Source organism: Oncorhynchus clarkii, chromosome 13, assembly GCF_045791955.1.
Source record: "Oncorhynchus clarkii lewisi isolate Uvic-CL-2024 chromosome 13, UVic_Ocla_1.0, whole genome shotgun sequence".
Taxonomy (NCBI): Eukaryota; Metazoa; Chordata; class Actinopteri; order Salmoniformes; family Salmonidae; genus Oncorhynchus; species Oncorhynchus clarkii.
In genome coordinates this window covers 17308491-17330067 of record NC_092159.1, presented here as the reverse complement: position 1 = coordinate 17330067, position 21577 = coordinate 17308491, and the positions used below count along the sequence as shown (strand labels likewise).

Here is a 21577-nt window from a genome sequence, read left to right as displayed (position 1 = left end):
GCTTGGTATGTTTTCTTGAAGATAATGGTGATTACAGAAATATTAAACACTACTTTTAACAATCACTTAGGTAATCCTTGTTTTTACAACTTTGTTGTTTATTATTGCTTTGTTACTACAGAGAATTGAATATTAAACCACTGTTCTTTTTCATTCATGCCTGTCCTCACTCTCAAATATTATTGGCTGAGGTAAGAGCCAGCTGGCTCTTTTTGCTTCACCATAGGTCAGCCTGCAAAGTGAGTGATGGTGAGCAACGCATCTCAACACCCATCACGTTGCGCACATGGAACAAAAGATGTGACCGAACCCACCACACCTAGGCCAAACCAGAGTCCCCATTCGAAGGAACCGATGAGCAGATTCGATGATGCTGAGCTGCGGGACACTGGTTTATGGCCATTGACATTAACGGGCAAAAGTGGTGAGGGAGGAACTCCCTTCACAAATCCAACAGTAATCTGTGCTGCTCGATCATGTAGTCGACAAGGCAGAATGGTGCATGGTCCAGAAACATACATCTCTTCCATAAAATACTGTATGTTTAGAATTTTTCAAACTAGTTTTCTTTGGGAAGGCAGATAAAGTGTTTTTAGCAAAAGCAATCACTTTTGCAACACTCATTGCTCCACGTGCTTAATTACATCACTTTTGTTCTGAGCTGACAGCCGTGTCCTCAGAGCATGCGCAGACCAGCTGGCTGGTGTGTTTTTCGGACATATTCAATCAATCCTTATCCCAGTCTGCTGGCCACCATTGTCCCTGTTCCCAAGAAAGCTAAGGTAACTGAGCTAAACGACTACTGCCCCGTAGCACTCACTTCCGTCATCATGAAGTGCTTTGAGAGACTAGTCAAGGACCATATCACCTCCACCCTACCTGACATCCTAGACCCAGTCCAATTTGTTTACCGCCCAAATAGGTCCACAGACGACGCAACCACACTGCACACTGCCCTAACCCACAAGAGGAATACCTATGTGAGAATGCTGTTCATCGACTACAGCTCAGCATTCAATACCATAGTACCCTCCAAACTCGTCATCAAGCTCGAGACCCTGGGTCTCGACCCCGCCCTGTGCAACTGGGTACTGGACATCCTGACGGGCCGCCCCCAAGTGGTGAGGGTAGGTAACATCTCCACCCAGCTGATCCTCAACACTGGGACCCCACAAGGATGCGTTCTGAGCCCTCTCCTGTACTTCCTGTTCACCCACGACTGCGTGGCCATGCACGCCTCCAACTCAATCATCAAGTTTGCGGACGACACTACAGTGGTAGGCTTGATTACCAACCATGACGAGACGGCCTACAGGGAGGAGGTGAGGGCCCTCGGAGTGTGGTGTCAGGAAAATAACCTCACACTCAACCTCAACAAAACAAAGGAGATGATTGTGGACTTCAGGAAACAGCAGAGGGAGCACCCCCCTATCCACATTGACGGGACAGTAGTGGAGAGGGTAGTAAGTTTTAAGTTCCTCGGCGTACACATCACGGACAAACTGAATTGGTCCACCCACACAGACAGCGTCGTGAAGAAGGTGCAGCAGCGCCTCTTCAACCTCGGGGCTGAAGAAATTTGGCTTGTCACCAAAAGCACTCACAAACTTCTACAGATGCACAATCAAGAGCATCCTGTCGGGCTGTATCACCGCCTGGTACGGCAACTGCTCTGCCCACAACCGTAAGGCTCTCCAGAGGGTAGTGAGGTCTGCACAATGCATCACCGGGGGCAAACTACCAGCCCTCCAGGACACCTACACCACCCAATGTCACAGGAAGGCCATAAAGGTCATCAAGGACAACGACCACCCGAGCCACTGCCTGTTCATCCCGCTATCATCCAGAAGGCAAGGTCAGTACAGGTGCATCAAAGCAGGGACCGAGAGACAGAAGCTATTTTTCAATCTCAAGGCCATCAGACTGTTAAACAGCCACCACTAACATTGAGTACTCGATACCATCTACTGCATCTTGCCTATGCCGTTCTGTACCATCACTCATTCATATATCTTTATGTACATATTCTTTATCCCTTTACACTTGTGTGTATAAGGTAGTAGTTTTGGAATTGTTAGGTTAGATTACTTGTTGGTTACTACTGCATTGTCGGAACTAAAAGCACAAGCATTTCGCTACACTCGCATTAACATCTGCTAACCATGTGTATGTGACAAATACATTTGATTTGACTTCGCCATGGGCTTTGAATGGGGTACCTGGCTGCTGCCCGGGAGACAGCCCAGTTTCAAAACAAATGCAATCAACTTTACTGTTCATTTGAGAAGGCTGATGCTCCCTCCCACTTTCACCTCAAATATATGTAAAAGGACCATAAATGTCTGGTTTTGTTTTCTTGGAAAGCTGTGAGTGCTGTTATATGATGCAATATTAGTTATTGTTGCATTTACTACTTATCTAAGTCCTATCAACTGATATGAGCCAGAGTATGGCTGTGGATTGACTGCATTATTTAAATGAAATGTTGGCAAATTGGCAGTTAATTAGCTACATTTATGGAATCATTCCTCTAAAACTGTCTGGCTAACACACATACAGTGCAGATAAATTCTTCACATTCATTGTTTTACACACTATCTTATCACAGCACTGGCAAACCAAACCGTGGTTGAACAACTCCCTAACTCGCTGATCTTTGGACGATCACAATAAGGTTCATTCCATTCTAGTATTCAAGTTCCACGCTCGGTGTACCCCGGGCCAGATTAATCGAATTCGCCTCCTTGAAACATCAAATTACGCAGTAGCAAGGAGGCAGCGCATGCGTGGTCTTTCAGTGCGTCTGGTAGAGCCGTAAACTAGTTTGACATTTCGCTAAGATTAGTGAAGTGAACAACAAACGTCTACGCTTATGTTTTTACACGAGTCCGGTCGGAGGAATGAACGAGATTTTAGGCGTGGGTCTTAAAATGGGATTGTTTTTGCACGTTGTCGCTGTTGGCCCCTCCGAAGCGACATTAGACGAGGTAAGATTTGGACTCAAGTCTGCCAGGATTTGTTTTTGGTTCGGGTCGTGCATGTTTATTTGGGTAGCTAGTAATGTTGCAAATACGGCTAGCTACTTTGTTAGGTAGCTAGTTATTAATTTGACCAGCTGTTTTCCTACAAGTTTGCTGGCTTACTAGTATCGGTTGGGTATAACTTCTAAATTCGACCGCTGTAGCTAGCTTTAGCTATCTTGCTAGTTGTTCAGTCAGCTATTTAGTTGGCATCACAGGCACTTAGCCATATTGCTAGCTAGCGTTGACGGAACTCGACAAAGTGTGTGTGCTGCTTTAGTAACTAACGTTAGCTACATGGCTACTGTTAGTCACCAACCTTAACCTTAGTGTTAAGCAAACTTCTCTAGCCGCACCCATTGACAGCTGTCTAATTAAATGGTTGACAGTTATCAAATATCTCGCCACGTACAGCATTATCATCCTACTAGCCAACAAGTCAGTTGCTGTCTACTTAACAACAATGATTACTTGATATATATTTGCATTGAAACTGCATGTGTACGTGCTGTTTTATAAACGGGTTGGCTGTTGTAACGAAAATGATGCGCGTGCATCGATGTGACCGGATTCTGAACAGCCAGCTAGTAACAATTAGGGTATTCGGTTCATCTGGCACGGGTAGGCGTGTTTTGCATAATGTGTAAGTTGATTGTATTGGTTTTAGAACCAACCAAGCCTCCCAAGCATGAGCCAGATGCTTCAGTCAAAGCTCACTGTGAAGTCGGCTCCAATAAACAGTGTAATTAAGCACGTGGTAGATTGCTTTTTAACATGCGAAAGTGTTCGCTTTTGATACATATATTTGTATCTGTCTTCCCAATGAAAACTAGTTTTAAAGTTGAAACATATATTTTCTGGAAAAGAGGTGTATGTTTCTGGACGATTCACCATGACCGAACATCGCAGATTACTATTCCATTTGAGAAAGGAGTTCTTCCCTCACCGTTTTGCATCTCACGTCACCGTCCATAGACCGGTGCCCCGCGTAGCATAATCGAATTCTCCCAATCACAAGAAGCCGCAATTAATCGCGGATGTCTCGTTTCAGCTAGTGTTATCTTGTTATTTATATCGTGTCTTGTTTTCAGGTGTTTTGACTGATTTCATGTCAATGCTAATATGTACAAAAAAATATGCTTGCTAGCTAACCAACAACTGTAACGATGTATTTGAGACAATTGCTGCGCCAGCTATTTACCACTCTGCAGAGCTGCCTCCAGAACAAGATTCATATCGAAAAACGCTAACCTGCTCTTTTGCTTTCAAGACAACTGGAAATGCTGGGGGGAAAACGACGTCAAATCACGACGTCAGTGATTTTCAGGTCGGAAAGTCGGAGCTCTAGAAAGATGCCAAATTGTATTGGATTAAAAAAATATATAATTTTTACTTCCCATTCCTCTTGAAGACACTGAAGTTGGACATTTTAGAGTTCCCAATTGTTTTGAACCTGGCTTAAGTTATGGACTGAACTTAAGCCAGGTTCAAAACAATTGAACCTGACACACAAAGTCCCCCCTCATATACAAGATAATTTTAGCATTAGATTAAAGGTTCAGATAATTATTACTAGTAAAGTTATTTAAGTTGTGGCCCATTCTATACAAAGAAATTGACATAGAAGCCAATCACAGCACTCCTTTTGGGAAATTCTCACAACTGGCATTCGACCCCTAAAATATTAAATATTCATGTTTATATTTTTAAATATTTATATAATGTGCATTTTCTTTATTAAAGTACAACTCCTATTACAGAGCAGGCAGTAAAGCTTTGACACCAATTTTTCCTTGGAAGTGCAGAATAAACATTATGGAGTCTTAAAGAAGGCCTGGGTAATGCCAAAATGTCACATGTTCCAACTGCAATTCATTATTTTTCAATTATACTTTAATATAAAAATGTAATGATGGTGATGGTACAAAATATGAATAACACCTTCCTAATATTGAGTTGCGCACCCTCCCCCTCCTTTTCCCTCAAAACAGCCTCAGTTCGTAAGGGCATGGACTCAAAAGCGTTCCACAGGGATGCTGGCCCATGTTGACTCAAATGCTTCCCACTGTTGTCAAGTTGGCTCGATGTCCTTCTTGATACACACAGGAAACTGTTGAGTGAGAAAAAAAATGCAGCAGTGTTGCAGTTCTTGACACAAACCGGTGCCTGACACCTACTACCACACCCCGTTCAAAGGCATTTAAACCTTTTGTCTTGCCCGTTCCCCCTCTGACTGGCACACATACACAGTCCATGTCTCAAATGTCTCCCGGCTTAAAAGTCCTTCAACCCGTCTCCTCCCATGTCTATCTACACTGATTTGAAGTGTATTTATTAACAAGTGGTATCAATAAGTGATCATAGCTTTCACCTGGTCAGTCGGTCATGGAAAGTGTTCTTAATGTTTTGTATAGTCATCTATGTCAACAATCCTTCCTCTAAAGGACCCGTCTATGGATAACATTTTGTGAAAATCCCAAAAATCATAGTCCTGTTTTGTGAGGAATCACCCACAAGTCTAAATTTCATTTAACAATGTTTTTCTTTATTTCTAGGAAGGGGGCTACAGCCCCTCACTGATATCTGAACGTTCTCCCTGTTTGCTGCTACATCATTGAGACTTTCATTTTGTATCTGGCATCTTGCCTTAGTTCTGGGTGACTGAATATGGTCACCAGTTGCTGAGTGGAGGAGCCAATGTCAATCCCAATGTCTTGTTTAACCTCGATTTGTCAAGTTCTGTTTGAGAGAAATATTGTGTGACACAATACTTGGATTGCATTGTCCTACTTGGTTTTGGCCTAGGCTGACATCAGTCACCCTCATTTTTCAAACTCCCAAACTGACCAGGTATCAAACCCAGGTTGTCCGTACATTGCATTTCAAGACTGCCTTAGCCCCCTGTGCTACAGCTTAGACGTGTAGCCTAATATCTGTCTGCAAAGACAAGACTTCAGATCTCTTGCAAGGTGGTTACTCTTCACGTGGGAGTATTGTTGGTGAAACATTAACCACAATAGGCTAGTTCCCTGAGCACGTCCTCTTTTCCCTTTGAAAAGTAGAGCTGAATGTGTGTGTGGTGGTCGAGAATGTTGTTTTTGTTGTCACCGCTTGTTCTGTTCAGCACTAACTGTCCTACCTTAAACTTTCTTCAGAACATATCTCTTCTACAACACTGTTGCTGTACAGTCCCCTTGCCAGTTAGCTCTGTCAGTATTGAATCTGCAAAATTGGAAGTGAACTATGCCAGGGTTCTACACTGACTTTTTCCAGCTACCACCTTTTTCAGTTGGTGGCACCAACACACGATTTAGTCACACCAAACTTTTAATAAAGATAATGGACAATGACCTGGCCGGTGTCCCGTAATGACTGCATTCTGTACAGAACCAGGCTAAAAATGACTAGTCATCTTTTAAATTAGTATGCCCTTGTTCTTTGATGTAGATAGATTTACTGTAACAGAAAAGAGACTTTAAAATAAAATGCTAAATGTATTTATTGCGGATTTCAAAGTGGCGTGTGTTCTGGGAAATCATCTAGAGGGCAGATTTTGGAAAAACGATACTTGATACTGTACCAAAACGATATCATGGCAACAAAACAAAAATACATTTGATGTTCAAAATCCACAACAATTCTTAAAACATATTTGCTGACCATTGTTGAGAGAATTTGTGAAATTTAGATTCTTGTGTAGTTACCCTTATTTAGGTGCTTACCAGCCAGACAGTTGTTTGGCTAGCTGTGTTTCTGCAGCGCACTTGTGATGTTGTTTTCAAAACTAATGGCCACTGGATTGATGCAAATAATCATGATTCTGCCAAGAAGGCATAGGCTACTTTGTAGTTCCCTTTTATTTGTCTTTCCATCTACCTGAACACAGTAAGGGCATCATTAGCATCATTAACGGCTCCATAAAGCAGTAGACATGTAGATCCTACACGTAGCACACACAGCAGAGCTCGACATTCAGGTAAATTTGCCAGTGGCACACTGGGCCAATGCCAACTTAAAGCTACTGACCCAAATTAGAGAGATACCGACACGGGTCAAGATCTGACAGGAAATCGAATGAAGTGCATAATTTCAACAGCAGCTGATTTTTATCATTAATTTGCAACCTGAGCAAGTAGCCTATACAGGGTTCATAGAGACCAAATTCAAGGACTTTTTCCAAGCACTGAAAGCTTCAATTTGTACATTTTGGGACGACCAGACCAAATTCACATAGAAATATGAGTTAAAGACCGATTCTATGAGTGCTATTTCTTTGCTTCCCGTTTCAAGTTTTGTTCTTGCGTCTTTTACTTTCAGTTTTGTACACCAGCTTGAAACAGCTGAAAATACTATATTTTTGGTTATGGAAAATATTTTTCACAATGGTTTAGATTGTACAATGATTCTCTATGCTATACTTGTCACAAACTGAATTTAGGTGTACTATTAGAATTTTAGCGACCACGACATGCCGGAGTGATTTCTACATAGTGCATCTTTAAATAAGAAATGTGAAGGACCTACATTTGATATTTCATTGTTGTAGTAGCGTATTAAAAAAACTCTGTCATAGTGTGCATTACCGCAAGAATAAGGCATTTATTTAAAGGCCTTATGCATTGACATTTGGATTATTTTGACCTTCTAAAATATGTCAAAATAATGTGGGTTCTGCCTGACTAAATAGTCATGTTCACAACGCACACGCTAATAAAGTCTGGCTTAAATCAACTACCATAACTTCAATTACTTTTCAAGGACCAAAGAGCATAGACGTAGAGCCCTTCAACTCTGTTCCTGGAGCGCTACTATAGATTTTTGTTCCAACCCTAATCTAGTGCATTTGATTGGAATAATTAGCTGGTTGGTTAACTGAATCCGGTCAGTTACCTGGAATTGGAGTGAAAACCTATGAGGGTAGCTCTCCAGGAACAGGGTTGGAGAGCCTTGCTATAGAGGAAATGTTTGATTTTTAAAGGCAGACTATTCCATGGTGACTGAATTGCACATTGCAAATATTCAACCAAGACTTTGAACTTTTTAAATGCCCGGTTTGCATACCCATTCTTGCCTTAGCATTTACTGGTAGATATCCTAACTTGGAACATCTTTCCTACCCCTACCCCTGTCGGTCTTGGCTCCACGCAACGACCAGCAATTTGAGCTCCGCAAGCTCTCTGCCCGACAGATTATCTATGGGCTATATGAGTGTGGTGAATAATCAACATATCGAACAAACAGCTTCGGAAATCCATCTTTTATTTATATATAGATCAATTATATAGCCTAGATTTAAAATAGCACTATAAAAAAATAATCACTGGCCCAAGCAAGCCACTGACGGTGCTTCCTAAACCTCCCCTGTATGTCAAGCCCTGACACACAGACTGGGGCATTCCTGTGCCATTGTTGCCTTATCAGAAAGTTCTATTTTTGGTCAATTGCACATTACTGTTTGAATAAATCCTGATAATAATAAGAAAGCTAATAGTGAACCTAATACTAACGTTACCAGGTAATAAAACCTCTCCGATTGTTTTGGCCGCAGTAGCGAACCCTGTATGCAATATGTCAGTCCAAAAGAATGCTATGCTGGTTGAGACTTCTTTGCCTGTCATGTAGCTTACGTGAGCAATCCATGCTTCTATTGCAGGCCTAAGAAAGATGCACTTGGATTTCCTTTTTCATTCAAGACATTTTTTTTTGTTTTGTTTTTTTGTTTTGCGATGGGCCTACTAAGAATTTGAAACTAACATGCTTCTTTGCATGAAAAGGTAGAGATCCTCCATAAATAATTTAGCTTAGACACTAGTATACAGCATCAATAGTATGGCGGGTTTGTGCATATTCATGCCAGATCAAATGCTATATCATATGCACACGGTCAAGAATCCACGTAGTCACTTTTTAGCAGCTGTCAAAGAAAATAAATGTTCTGATAGTCAAGCAGTGACACCGGACTGTTCTTGTATGTCTGGTTGTTTCAGCAGCTTCTCATTATGGTAACACAATCCACCCATCCCTAATCCCCTACTGTAGTACGAGAAGGGATGGTTGTTCCATCCTGCAGCAGCCTATTGTCGAAGGCTGAGAGACTGAGGAATGTTGTCTGTCGAGATTCTTTGTTTGGTCAATGTCTCAATGTCTTGCCTGATACGTCTCCTAGGCGATAGCAAATTCAGACGCCCCAAAAAACTTAACTCTTCTTCTCTTAACCTAGGCTTTTTCATCTCTTAACCTAGGCTTAGGCAATTTGTTGTCCAAATAGTATGGATTTGCCTTTAGTTTTTGTTTCTAGGCCTAGCCTATCGTGCTAACTGGACTGGATCCAACATCCTAGCACAAATACAACAACAAGTAACAAAAACATCACGTCATACAGTATAGGTCATAGGCCTAAGGGTTATATCTTTGCACTTTGGTTCTCGACAACAGCCCCGAGGCTGGGAGCCAGGGAGTTCTTGAGCTCCTCTAAAGCCAAAGGTCTCTGACCCGAGACTATTGTGTAATCTCCTCAGTGCAAGTTATTTCAGAACTGGAAATGCCTCCAAACCAAACAGTAGCCTAGTTTCTCTGCAGTTTTTTGTGATGGGTTTATGCCATGTCATACAATGTAGTTGTATGGTGTGAACAATTTGTGGGAGGCTGTTAAAAAGAGAGACTGCAGAAATGCTCCAGGCTTGCCTAGTGGAAACGCATAGTGTGTGTGTGTGTGTTGTGTGAAGTTGATCTGTGGCTGGGCTTCACTATTCCTGTGTTATAACTGTCCTCACCCGGACACACACACTCCGCCTGCCGTTTTGAATACAGAGGCTGCTCCACTCTTCATTACCATGCAGTCCTCTACTCTGGCTGGCAGCTCACACTCCACTGCCGCTTGGACATTTCCTTACAGAAATCCTTGTCCCCTATTTTGCTTGGTGTGTGTGTGTGTGCGCTCTTTCACTTTTTTCATCTGTGGACTGGAAGGATAACGACCCTTGAGTTGAAAGGACTTGCGCGTTCCTTGGGATTTAGGAATTTTGGACAGCTATGCCTCTCCAGCTGGAAAGGAAACGGGTATAGAAAACCTTGGCTAACATTTCTCCTCAGGATTTAATCCATAATCTAATTTTGTAGATAATGTGTAGCCTGGTAGGGGTTGCCTGCTAAATCAATATACAATCTGAAGCAGTTTTTGATTAGAGGCTTCCTTGGCTGTCTTCCTTGTCTGGTTTCTGTTTTTTAGTCAGTTCTTTATCAACAGCTATTCCTGCTGTCCCCTTGGAAAGTAGAAACTGATTGATTGAAGGATAACGTGTGTATTGACACTGATTTTAAGTGCGTCTTTGATCTATCAGGTTTAAAGCTTTTGATGTAGGCTAAAAGGCCAGTTCCTGTTTGACTGGAGGCACATTTAGGCCGTCATCTACGCAAACAGAAGATGCTTGTGTCTGTACATTGTGTTTCTCTTGATTAGACGAACTTGGTGTGTTTGTTCCAGGGTGGGCCATGTCTGTCTATAATCCAAGTAATAAGTGATGAGGAAATCTGAGCCGTGGACATTCTAGCAGCTTAGCACCCATGTATAAGAGGGACGATTGAGAGGTTCAATACTACCACTTATGTCTGGACCTAGTTCTTCCAAATCAAATCAAATCAAATCAAATTTATTTATATAGCCCTTCGTACATCAGCTGATATCTCAAAGTGCTGTACAGAAACCCAGCCTAAAACCCCAAAAAGCAAGCAATGCAGGTGTAGAAGCACGGTGGCTAGGAAAAACTCCCTAGAAAGGCCAAAACCTAGGAAGAAACCTAGAGAGGAACCAGGCTATGTGGGGTGGCCAGTCCTCTTCTGGCTGTGCCGGGTGGAGATTATAACAAAACATGGTCAAGATGTTCAAATGTTCATAAATGACCAGCATGGTCGAATAATAATAAGGCAGAATAGTTGAAACTGGAGCAGCAGCACAGTCAGGTGGACTGGGGACAGCAAGGAGTCATCATGTCAGGTATTCCTGGGGCATGGTCCTATGGCTCAGGTCCTCCGAGAGAGAGAAAGAAAGAGAGAATTAGAGAGAGCATATGTGGGATGGCCAGTCCTCTTCTGGCTGTGCCGGGTGGAGATTATAACAGAACATGGCCAAGATGTTCAAATGTTCATAAATGACCAGCATGGTCGAATAATAATAAGGCAGAACAGTTGAAACTGGAGCAGCAGCACAGCCAGGTGGACTGGGGACAGCAAGGAGTCATCATGTCAGGTAGTCCTGGGGCATGGTCCTAGGGCTCAGGTCCTCCGAGAGAGAGAAAGAGAGAAGGAGAGAATTAGAGAACGCACACTTAGATTCACACAGGACACCGAATAGGACAGGAGAAGTACTCCAGATATAACAAACTGACCCTAGCCCCCCGACACATAAACTACTGCAGCATAAATACTGGAGGCTGAGACAGGAGGGGTCAGGAGACACTGTGGCCCCATCCGAGGACACCCCCGGACAGGGCCAAACAGGAAGGATATAACCCCACCCACTTTGCCAAAGCACAGCCCCCACAACACTAGAGGGATATCTTCAACCACCAACTTACCATCCTGAGACAAGGCTGAGTATAGCCCACAAAGACCTCCGCCACGGCACAACCCAAGGGGGGGGGGGGACCTCTTCCAGACCCTATAGGCTACATTGAACACGAGTAATCAGTTATTGATCTATTTTTATGTATTTAATTTTTTAAATTTAAGACTTATTTCATTATTATTTTTATTCTGGCCATGTACAGTATCTGTGAGTGCTGATAAAGTGACCTAGCCTAAACCCTAGAGGGCAACATGCAAATATGAGTGATCACTAGCCTATCAACTGTCTGGAAATCTTGATATAGTCTATAGGCTAAACTAAGTATTTGTTATTCAGGTCCCATACAGTTACAGTATCTGTGAGAGTGTAGTACTCAGGTGACCTAGGTCTAATCACCAGAGCAATTTCTGTAGAGATAGCTCAACTGCTGCATGTTGTGATCTTATAGTTGATGTTTCAGTCAATGCTCCATAATGCTATCATGAGTTGAAGGTGCTACACACAGGATTTATTTTTGCATTGTAATTTCAGAAGATGTCCGTCATACATGCATGCAGTAATAGTAGAATGATAGTGTTTCACAGTATTACTTACACACCAGTGTTGTGATTGGCTGTGATATTCACCCCATTGGTTTCTCCCGCGGAGCGACATGGATTGTCAATATAGGAAAGCTGTTTTCACTTTGTGGCTGTGTTATTTGGTGGAAATGGAGTCAGGTGGCCAATGTAGAAATCACTCTTTTACTGGATGCTAAAATTCTACACTGTTCGCTCTATTTCAGTTTGTGAGAAAACAAGCACTGAAAAGTGTAGGGAATCATTGTACAATCTAAATCGCTGTGAAATATATTTTCAACAACATATACACTGAAGAACAAATATGAACACGACATGTAAAGTGTTAATCCCATGTTTCATGAGTTTAAATAAAAGATCCCAGAAATGTTCCATATGCACAGAAAGCTTATTTCTCTAACATTTTGTGCACACATTTGTTTCCATCCCTGTTAGTGAGCATTTCTCCTTTTAACAAGATAATCCATCCATCTGACAGGTGTGGCATATCAAGAAGCTGATTAAACAGCATGTCCACCCGAGCTGTTGCCAGATCATTTAATGTTAATTTCTCTACCATAAGCCGCCTCCAACGTTGTTTTAGAGAATTTGGCAATATGTCCAACTAGCCTCACAACTGCAGATTACTTGTATAGTGTTGTGTGGGCAAATGGTTTTCTGATGACAGTGTCGTGAACAGAGTTCCCCATGGTGGGGTTATGGTATGGGCAGGCATAAGCTACGAACAACGAACACTTGCATTTCATCGATGGCAATTTAATTGCACAGAGATACCTTGACGATCCTGAGGCCCATTGCTATTCATCTGCTGCCATCACCACATGTTTCATCATGATAATGCACAGCCAAAAGTCGCAAGGATCTGTACACAATTCCTGGAAGCTGAAAATGTCATAGTTCTTCCATGGCCTGCATATTCACCAAACATGTCACCCATTGAGCATGTTTGGGATGCTCTGGATCAAAGTGTACGACAGCTTGTTCCAGTTCCTGACAATATGCATCAACGTCGCACAGCCATTGAAGAAGAGTGGGACAACATTGACTGATTTCCTTATGAACTGTAACTCAGTAAAATCTTTTACCTTTTTTTGCATGTTGCGATAAAAAAATAAAAAAAATAAAATAAAAAATATACATATATATATATATATATATATATATATATAAAAAAAAAAAATTGTTTTGTTCAGTATAGTTTTTCCAACTGTTTGAAGCTGGTGGACCAAAAGTGAAAGTAAGGCTTGAGCGCAAGTCTCTGCCATGTTACAGGAAAAGGGGAAGATGAGGGGCAGATTTGCTTTGAATGCAGCCTAGTGATGTTGCAATAGACCTAGCTTCCACATAGGGAAGAAATTCTAGGGGTTTCACCTTTTATCAAGATGATGATGACTAACAAAAATGAACATCCGTGTTTGAGTGGCGGGAGCTGGGTCATATTCACTAGGCAACAGACGAAAGAAAACAGACTGACACGGCAACAGACTACCTGGGCTTGTCCGATATGAAACGCTTATTTCTGTTGTCCATTGCAAAGGTTTCGCTACAGTGTGACTTAATGAACACAGGTGGTGGATATGCGGTTTTACACTCCTGTTATTGACTTGTCTCTTCTTGTCTTCCAGAGCCTTCTGCACTGTGAGGGGCTGAACAACCAGAGCTACGTCTGCGAATCAGGACACTGCTGCGGGGAGTCACAGTGCTGCAGTTACTACTATGAACTCTGGTGTAAGGATTCTCTCTCTCTACGCTATCACACACACCCACACACACACACTCTCTCTACCTCTCACTTTCACTCTCATTCTCCCGCTCTGAAATGCATTTGCATTTTAGTCATATCAGTGCACCCTCACATTCACCTGTACACCTGAACAGTGGTGGAGAAAGTACCCAATTGTCATACTTGAGTAAAAGTAAAGATAACTTAATAGAAAATTAAGTAAAAGTGAAGTCACCCAGTAAAATACTACTTGAGTCAAAGTATTTGGTTTTAAATATACTTGAGTATCAAAATAAATTCACATTCCTTAAATTAAGAAAACCAGATGGCAAAATTGTCTAGATTTTTTTTACATTTATGGTTAACCAGTGGCACACTAACACTCAGACATCATTTAAATATGAAGCATTTGTGTTTAGTGAGTCGGCCAGATCAGAGGCAGTATGGGATGTTCTCTTTAAGTGTGTGAATTTGACAATTTTCCTGTCCTGCTAAGCATTCAAAATGTAACAAGTACTTTTGGGTGTCAGGGAAAATGTATGGAGAAAAAAAATATTTTCTTTAGCAATGCAGTGGAGTAAAAATATAAAAAGTAAAGTACAGATACTTTAAAGTACTACTTAAGTAGTTTTGGGGGTATTTATACTTAAGTACTTTACATCACTGCACGTGAACATGCATGTACTGAACATGCAGTACATGTTCTGAATGCACACCCTACATTTTTCAAAAAGACAGGTCAGTTCTGACACTCATCTAAAGCTTATTTACTGTACTAGGACCTTCCTCCCTCATCCCAGGAGTTAGGTCATCTGTATATCACTTCCTCATCCTCCCCATCCCAGGAGTTAGGTCATCTGTATATCACTTCCTCATCCTCCCCATCCCAGGAGTTAGGTCCTCTGTATATCACTTCCCCCTCATCCCCATCCCAGGAGTTAGGTCATAATGCTATCATGAGTTGAAGGTGCTACACACAGGATTTATTTATGGGTACTCTGCATATCACTTCCTCATCCTCCCAGGAGTTAGGTACTCTGCATATCACTTCCTCATCCTCCCAGGAGTTAGGTACTCTGCATATCACTTCCTCATCCTCCCAGGAGTTAGGTACTCTGCATATCACTTCCTCATCCTCCCAGGAGTTAGGTCCTCTGCATATCACTTCCTCATCCTCCCTCATCCCAGGAGTTAGGTCCTTTTTGCCGTGATGAATGAGCTACAACATCAACTGTGAACTCCGATTGGGACGTAGAATACAAATTGACACCATGGTACACTGTTGGTAACCAAGTTCCAATGTAGTTACATCCTTGCTATGGAACAACGTTTAGAACAAACCTGGAGGGTAGTTGGCCAATATCTATGGCTTTGCCTCCACATTGTTACTGTGTAGTGGTGCACTATATCTCTCTATTGCATTCACTAGCAATTTGTCACTACTGGCATTCACTGTACAGGCACTAGATTTTTACAGTAATGTACTGTAGCTCTCTGTTGCTTTCAAAAACAATATGTCACTCCTTCTATTCAGCAGTACTTTTACAGTAGTTTCACCATAGAGATATGAATAACACTTATTAACATATGTCTATGTTTCACAGTCTTTCTACTGTGTCTCTGTCTCCGGCAGGGTTCTGGCTGGTGTGGGTCATCATCTTCATCCTGAGCTGCTGCTGCGTGTGTCACCACCGGCGCACCAAGCACCGGCTGCAGCAGCAGCAGCGCCAGCACGAGATCAACCTCATCGCCTACCGCGAGGCGCACAACTACACCTCCCTTCCGTTCTACTTCAGTAAGAGTCCCACCTATCAGAGCTCCCCGTGTGGCACGGCGCGACACCCACAACACGAGAGAGCGGCGTGTTCTGTACACAGTGTCAGACTTGTGGTAGTCCGTCATTGATGTCGTTACTGTCATATTGCGTATTAACCATGGCACGGTGTGCTGCCCGTATCAACCATGGCACGGTGTGCTGCCCGTATTAACCATGGCACGGTGTGCTGCCCGTATTAACCATGGCACGGTGTGCTGCCCGTATTAACCATGGCACGGTGTGATACAGCTTAGGAGGACCTGCACAGATACACAGCGTTATACTGGTGGTAGTCAACATGGCATGGTGTGATACAGCTTAGGAGGACCTGTACAGATGCACAGCGTTATACTGGTAGTAGTCAACATGGCATGGTGTGATACAGCTTAGGAGGAACTGTACAGATGCACAGCGTTATACTGGTGGTAGTCAACATGGCATGGTGTGATACAGCTTAGGAGGAACTGTACAGATACACAGCGTTATACTGGTGGTAGTCAACATGGCATGGTGTGATACAGCTTAGGAGGACCTGCACAGATACACAGCGTTATACTGGTGGTAGTCAACATGGCATGGTGTGATACAGCTTAGGAGGACCTGTACAGATGCACAGCGTTATACTGGTAGTAGTCAACATGGCATGGTGTGATACAGCTTAGGAGGACCTGTACAGATACACAGCGTTACACTGGTAGTAGTCAACATGGCATGGTGTGATACAGCTTAGGAGGACCTGTACAGATACACAGCATTATACTGGTAGTAGTCAACATGGCATGGTGTGATACAGCTTAGGAGGACCTGTACAGATACACAGCGTTATACTGGTGGTAGTCAACATGGCATGGTGTGATACAGCTTAGGAGGACCTGCACAGATACACAGCGTTATACTGGTGGTAGTCAACAACATGCCATGGTGTGATACAGCTTAGGAGGACCTGCACAGATACACAGCGTTATACTGGTAGTAGTCAACAACATGGCACGGTGTGATACAGCTTAGGAGGAACTGCACAGATACACAGCGTTATACTGGTAGTACTCAACAACATGGCATGGTGTGATACAGCTTAGGAGGACCTGTACAGATACACAGCGTTATACTGGTGGTAGTCAACATGGCATGGTGTGATACAGCTTAGGAGGACCTGTACAGATACACAGGGTTATACTGGTAGTAGTCAACAACATGGCATTATTGCGCAATGCCCTTCTATTTCAGTCCTATCATTACCGTGGCGCAATGAAACACGAGCACTAAAGCTTCATACATAGTCAACTTCAGTCTCAGTAGTTCTCTCCTTCTGCCTTTCTGTCCGACTACATTGCATTGTTATTCCCCAGTGCTGAGGTTTACTCAAACATTGCACCTTGGGTGAATTTTTGTGGTTTTCCCTCTCAGCTAGGGGGGATATTTCTCAATGGCAATTATTGCATCAAACTGAGAGTTTAGTCACTGCCTGGCAGCGCTACCTTGACTCAACTCCAGTCCTTTGTTTGAACTAGGAGTTGCGGTTTTGTTTTGGTATGGGATGAAACACAGCCCTGTTTCATGCCCCAGATTGCAGGAAACCTTAACCACCGGGTCTTGGTTCAATGCCAACGTTGCAACATGTTTTCCTTGCAATCATTTTCAGTTAATCCTAACTGTCTTATGTGTCCCTCTCGTCTTCACTTCCAGGGTTTCTTCCAAATTCCCTCCTACCTGACTATGAGGAGGTGGTGAACCGCCCTCCCACCCCTCCCCCTCCCTACAGTGTCTTCCATACAGTCAGCCCCCTGCCCACGGACCCACAGGACGGCCTGGGACACTGCCCGAGCATCCAGACCACTCCGGTCCCCCCAGTATCCAACACCCTCTGCTCCAGGCCGAGCCTGGAAGAGCCCCACCGCTTTGGGGGTCCCACTATTGGCAACAACAGACACAAGGCAGACAATAAGCCTCAGGAGCCCCAGGATGGTGGACCAGGGCTAGGGCCCCAGGATGGTGGACCAGGGCTAGGGCCCCAGGAGGCCTCTACAGAGGAGCCTAGAGGCCCAGAGAAGAGTTGCAAGGAGCCTCTGTTACTTGGGGACCTAGGGGGGCCCGAGAGCGGTGCCCAGGAGGACAAAGATAATAGGGGGGCCCTTGGGCGGCGGCGCCGATTCACGGGTGACTCTGGTATCGAGGTATGCTTATGTGATCGTGGTGGTAGTACCCGTATTGGAAGCCAGGAGGGCAAGGAGCTGAGGGAGAAGGATAGCCTAATGGGGGAGGAGGTTGAGGAGCAGGAAGGAGGAGACTTCTGTGACGGGTGCGGTCACCCTGCTCTGGGAGTGGAAGAGGAGCAGGCCCTAGCCCTGGATGGACCCGATAGTAGGTCGGAGTGCAGGTCGGCGACAGGGTCCACCTCCCCACCACCACCCGCTATGACGCAACCCACCCAGCCCACGGCGTGCCTGCTCCTCCACACCATCAACGAGCTTGAGGGGCCCCCTCACCATGGCAGCAGCACAGAGCCCCAGGGCTGAGCTACGCTAAGCTAAAGCACATCTTCACCAAGGAGGGAGAGAGAACCAGGAGCGAGAGTCAAGACTTTAGTGTGTGTGTGTGTGACTGTCTCAGATTGTGTGTGTGTGTGTGTGAGACGAGTAGGAAGTTGTATTTTATCCCAGAGTCTGGACTTAAAAGCTTGATGTTGATAGCTAAAGCCCATTTGGCATACTGTAATGGTGGCCTTAACTGCAATGTACAAGGAAACAGGAGGACAGGTTTGGCCTATCACCAACCTGCCTACAGACTGCTAACGGCATAAATGTCCTCCTTTGTCTGCCTTTACCAAGAGGAGGCGAAAGGAGATCGTGTAAAGACTTATGCAAGCTGGAGGAGATTGATAGTCTGGTCAGTGGATGCTGACCTGACGTTTGGTGCGACTGCAGTATAGTGTAAGTACACACTGGTGCAACTCTAGCCTGGTCTCAGATCAGTTTGTGCTGCCCTGCCAACTCCTATGCTCAGTGTACCAAGCTAGTGAAAATCATCGCAGCTACTTCCTGTGTCTGTTCACAGGAAGTAACATCCTGGACAAATACACTGAAGCGGTACAGGAACATTGTCGAGCAGTGCAGTGTGGATCGTCATGGCGACGATGTGTGCTTATGTAATGTGATAGTCCCAGTCGGTATGAAGTAGAACGTGGTGGCCCTGCCTGCCTGTGGGGAACACAACCCATGGTTACTTTGGTTACCCCGTTGGCTCACAGCAAATACTTGACCTTTTTCCAAAAGCTATTTTCTTGTCTGCTTGTTTTAGTCAATTACAAAACTACATTTAAGAAAAGTACAACGTGTGTAAAGATTACTATTCAACTTCGCCTGCTCCTGAGCGTTCTCACTACTTAGAAAAATGTAATGTTGTAGGCGCTTGCTTCGTTTTCATGACTGCACTAATGTGAGTGAGTGCGTGCTAGCTACCAACCAACCAGAACAGGACTCTCCAAGCCTGTTCCTGGAGAGCTATCCTCCTGTAGGGTTTCACTCCCAACCCCAGTTGAAACTAATCTGATTCGGTTTATAAACAGCTCATTTTTTAGAATCAGGTGTGCTAGATTAGGGTTGGAGTGAACCTACAGGACGGTAGCTCTCCAGAAGCAGGGTTGGAGAGCCCTGAACCAGAACATTAAGCTAGCCAACACACACGGACTAGCTATAAAGCTACAAGTAGTGAGTGGAGTTCCAAACTGACTGTACTCAACAAGATACATGTCTTACCTGTGCTAACATATTTTCCACACACGTAGCTAAAGTGTAGCCTACTTTGACACCGGGTCCCCACAATTTCTCACTCTTCTACACCGAATAGCCTGAAGCCACAGGGCTCTTCTCGGCTGGCTCTATTTCCCTACGTGGGAGCATCGCGAACCGTAGGTCAAGATTTTTGACCTAGTTACATTTTGTATAACAAAAAGTGTACTACGAAGTTGGCTATTTTACAGTCGGGGTCAATGAGGTAAGAACGTTTGTTTTCCCCTGTTGGTGGGCGTTGTCGAGGACAGTTAATTCTTATGACATGAATACTGACTCAGAGTATACTGTACGGGAAGAGCCTGATGCTAAACACGGTGTGTGAATGTTACTGTTCCACATAAGACCTTTAGCCTTGTGTTTTTTACTCTCCTCCAACCCTGTTGTCACAGGGACCCAAGTGCATTAACACATTTTGTGTGACACAATCATTTTATTTTGCACATAAATATATGTAACTCTAATAATGGAGACAAAGAAATTAATCAAAAAAGTTGTATCTGCGAATCCTGTCTTTTTTTTCTCTCCTTTGAATCAGTTACTATTTGTTTTGTAAAGGATAGTTTTCTAATGTGTCGTTGAGATGAATTCTACATGGGTAAAAACACAACGCTTACCACATACAGAATGGGCCTCTATCGCAGTCTAGGACGTGATTGGTTCTTCTTCTCAGAGATATTGATTACATGATTGTAGTGTGCATCTCTGAGAAACTGTCATGTTTGCGATCGCCCGCAATGATTGTGCGTTAGTGAAACTTACAGGTCCATAGGAGAAACGAACCAAGCTATCATAAGTGCTTTATATAGGCCTATTATGCATTTTGTATAAACAAATAGAATTTTCTATAATTGTGGTACAACAAAGGTAAACTATTCTGCATTTTGGACGGATGTCTTTGTCAACTCGTGTAATGAAATTATAAAGCTTTTGATCGACATATTGGAAAATGGTGTATTATTATATCATACAACGCATTAATGAACCAAACTAGCTACTTTTAAATCTGTCATAGCAAAATGTCAGTCTACAATCATGAGTTTTTTTAGTTAGTGAATGATTCATTTCTATTTTATTTTAATAAATAACTTACTATTGTTTTGCTGAGTATAGAATTGTTGTACTCTTGAAGCATTCAATCTCCTTCAATCAATCAAAAGAGTGTGAAGGTGAAGATACAGGGAACTCGATGCACAGATTGAATGAGGTGACAATATTGTATTGTGAATAATGGACATCATGCCAAAGATATTATGCTGTTTCCACACGGAATGTAAGGTGGCTGTGCACATTTTCTGTCTTTTGTTCGTAAGCCATTTTATTACAGCAGCGAAATTGACATATGTTCAATAAATGAAAACCAGAAAAACTTGTCATAATTTTGTGTTCTTTTTTTGTGTTCCACACGTGCTGAATTGATAAATGATTTGAAAGCTGCATTTTAATCAAATGGACGAGGCAAGGTGAGTTGAAAATCAGTAGTATTCCTCATAGCACTATCTGTAATGTATACTTTGCTCCATTAACCCTCCTGTTGTGTTCGTTTCATGTTAATTCATTCTGTGTTCCCGGTCCAAAATGACCGCCCCATTATAGCTGATTATAAATACATATATTATCACCTAATGTTCTGTTAGATCTTTTAATCAACTTAAGTTCTTGTGAACATGACCTGTTTTGAACTTCTATTTGCTATTGATGGCCTGTAGGCCTCATTGACCTGAGCTCATACAACTAGTTTTTGAGTAATAAAAAGCTTAATGTATGGATTATTTTGACTATAACAAATACTCAGATGAAACATATTGTGCTATTCATCACATCAAACTGGTGTTAGATTAGTTTCTGGATCACACCAGCCAAATCAAGACACCCATGTATGATTTGAAGTCTGTCTGGTCTACCTCCTTCCAGTTGTCTTTAAACGCGCTCCCTCCCCCTCCAAGTTGGTCATGTTTATCACTATCGTTTCGATTGACTCTGTCAGGAACAGTTCAAAGCAGGATTTTATGTAATCAACCCGGGATATGGCGTATCTTGTTGGCCCTGGGATCATCCTGATAACATTTTCAGCTGACAGCCGACCTCT

General features: G+C 43.1%; 1 protein-coding gene across 1 annotated transcript; it reads left to right on the top strand.

Moving 5' to 3' along the window:
• Window positions 1-2777: 2777 nt before the first annotated feature.
• LOC139424527 (WW domain binding protein 1-like) lies at window positions 2778-20867 on the top strand. Its single transcript, XM_071176454.1, has 4 exons — window positions 2778-2987; window positions 13787-13889; window positions 15518-15679; window positions 17387-20867. The coding sequence occupies exons 1-4, from the start codon at window positions 2901-2903 to the stop codon at window positions 18214-18216; spliced, it is 1182 nt and encodes a 393-aa protein (XP_071032555.1). The 5' UTR covers window positions 2778-2900; the 3' UTR covers window positions 18217-20867.
• The last annotated feature ends 710 nt before the right edge of the window (window positions 20868-21577 follow it).

What these genes read in the sequence shown, in the direction of transcription:
- LOC139424527 (XM_071176454.1), top strand. Translation starts at nt 2,901, where the DNA reads ATGAACGAGATTTTAGGCGTGGGTCTTAAAATGGGATTGTTTTTGCAC. An exon ending in TTACTACTATGAACTCTGGT is followed by an intron (nt 13,890 to 15,517) that starts GTAAGGATTCTC and finishes TGTCTCCGGCAG; the next exon opens with GGTTCTGGCTGGTGTGGGTC. An exon ending in CTCCCTTCCGTTCTACTTCA is followed by an intron (nt 15,680 to 17,386) that starts GTAAGAGTCCCA and finishes CTTCACTTCCAG; the next exon opens with GGTTTCTTCCAAATTCCCTC.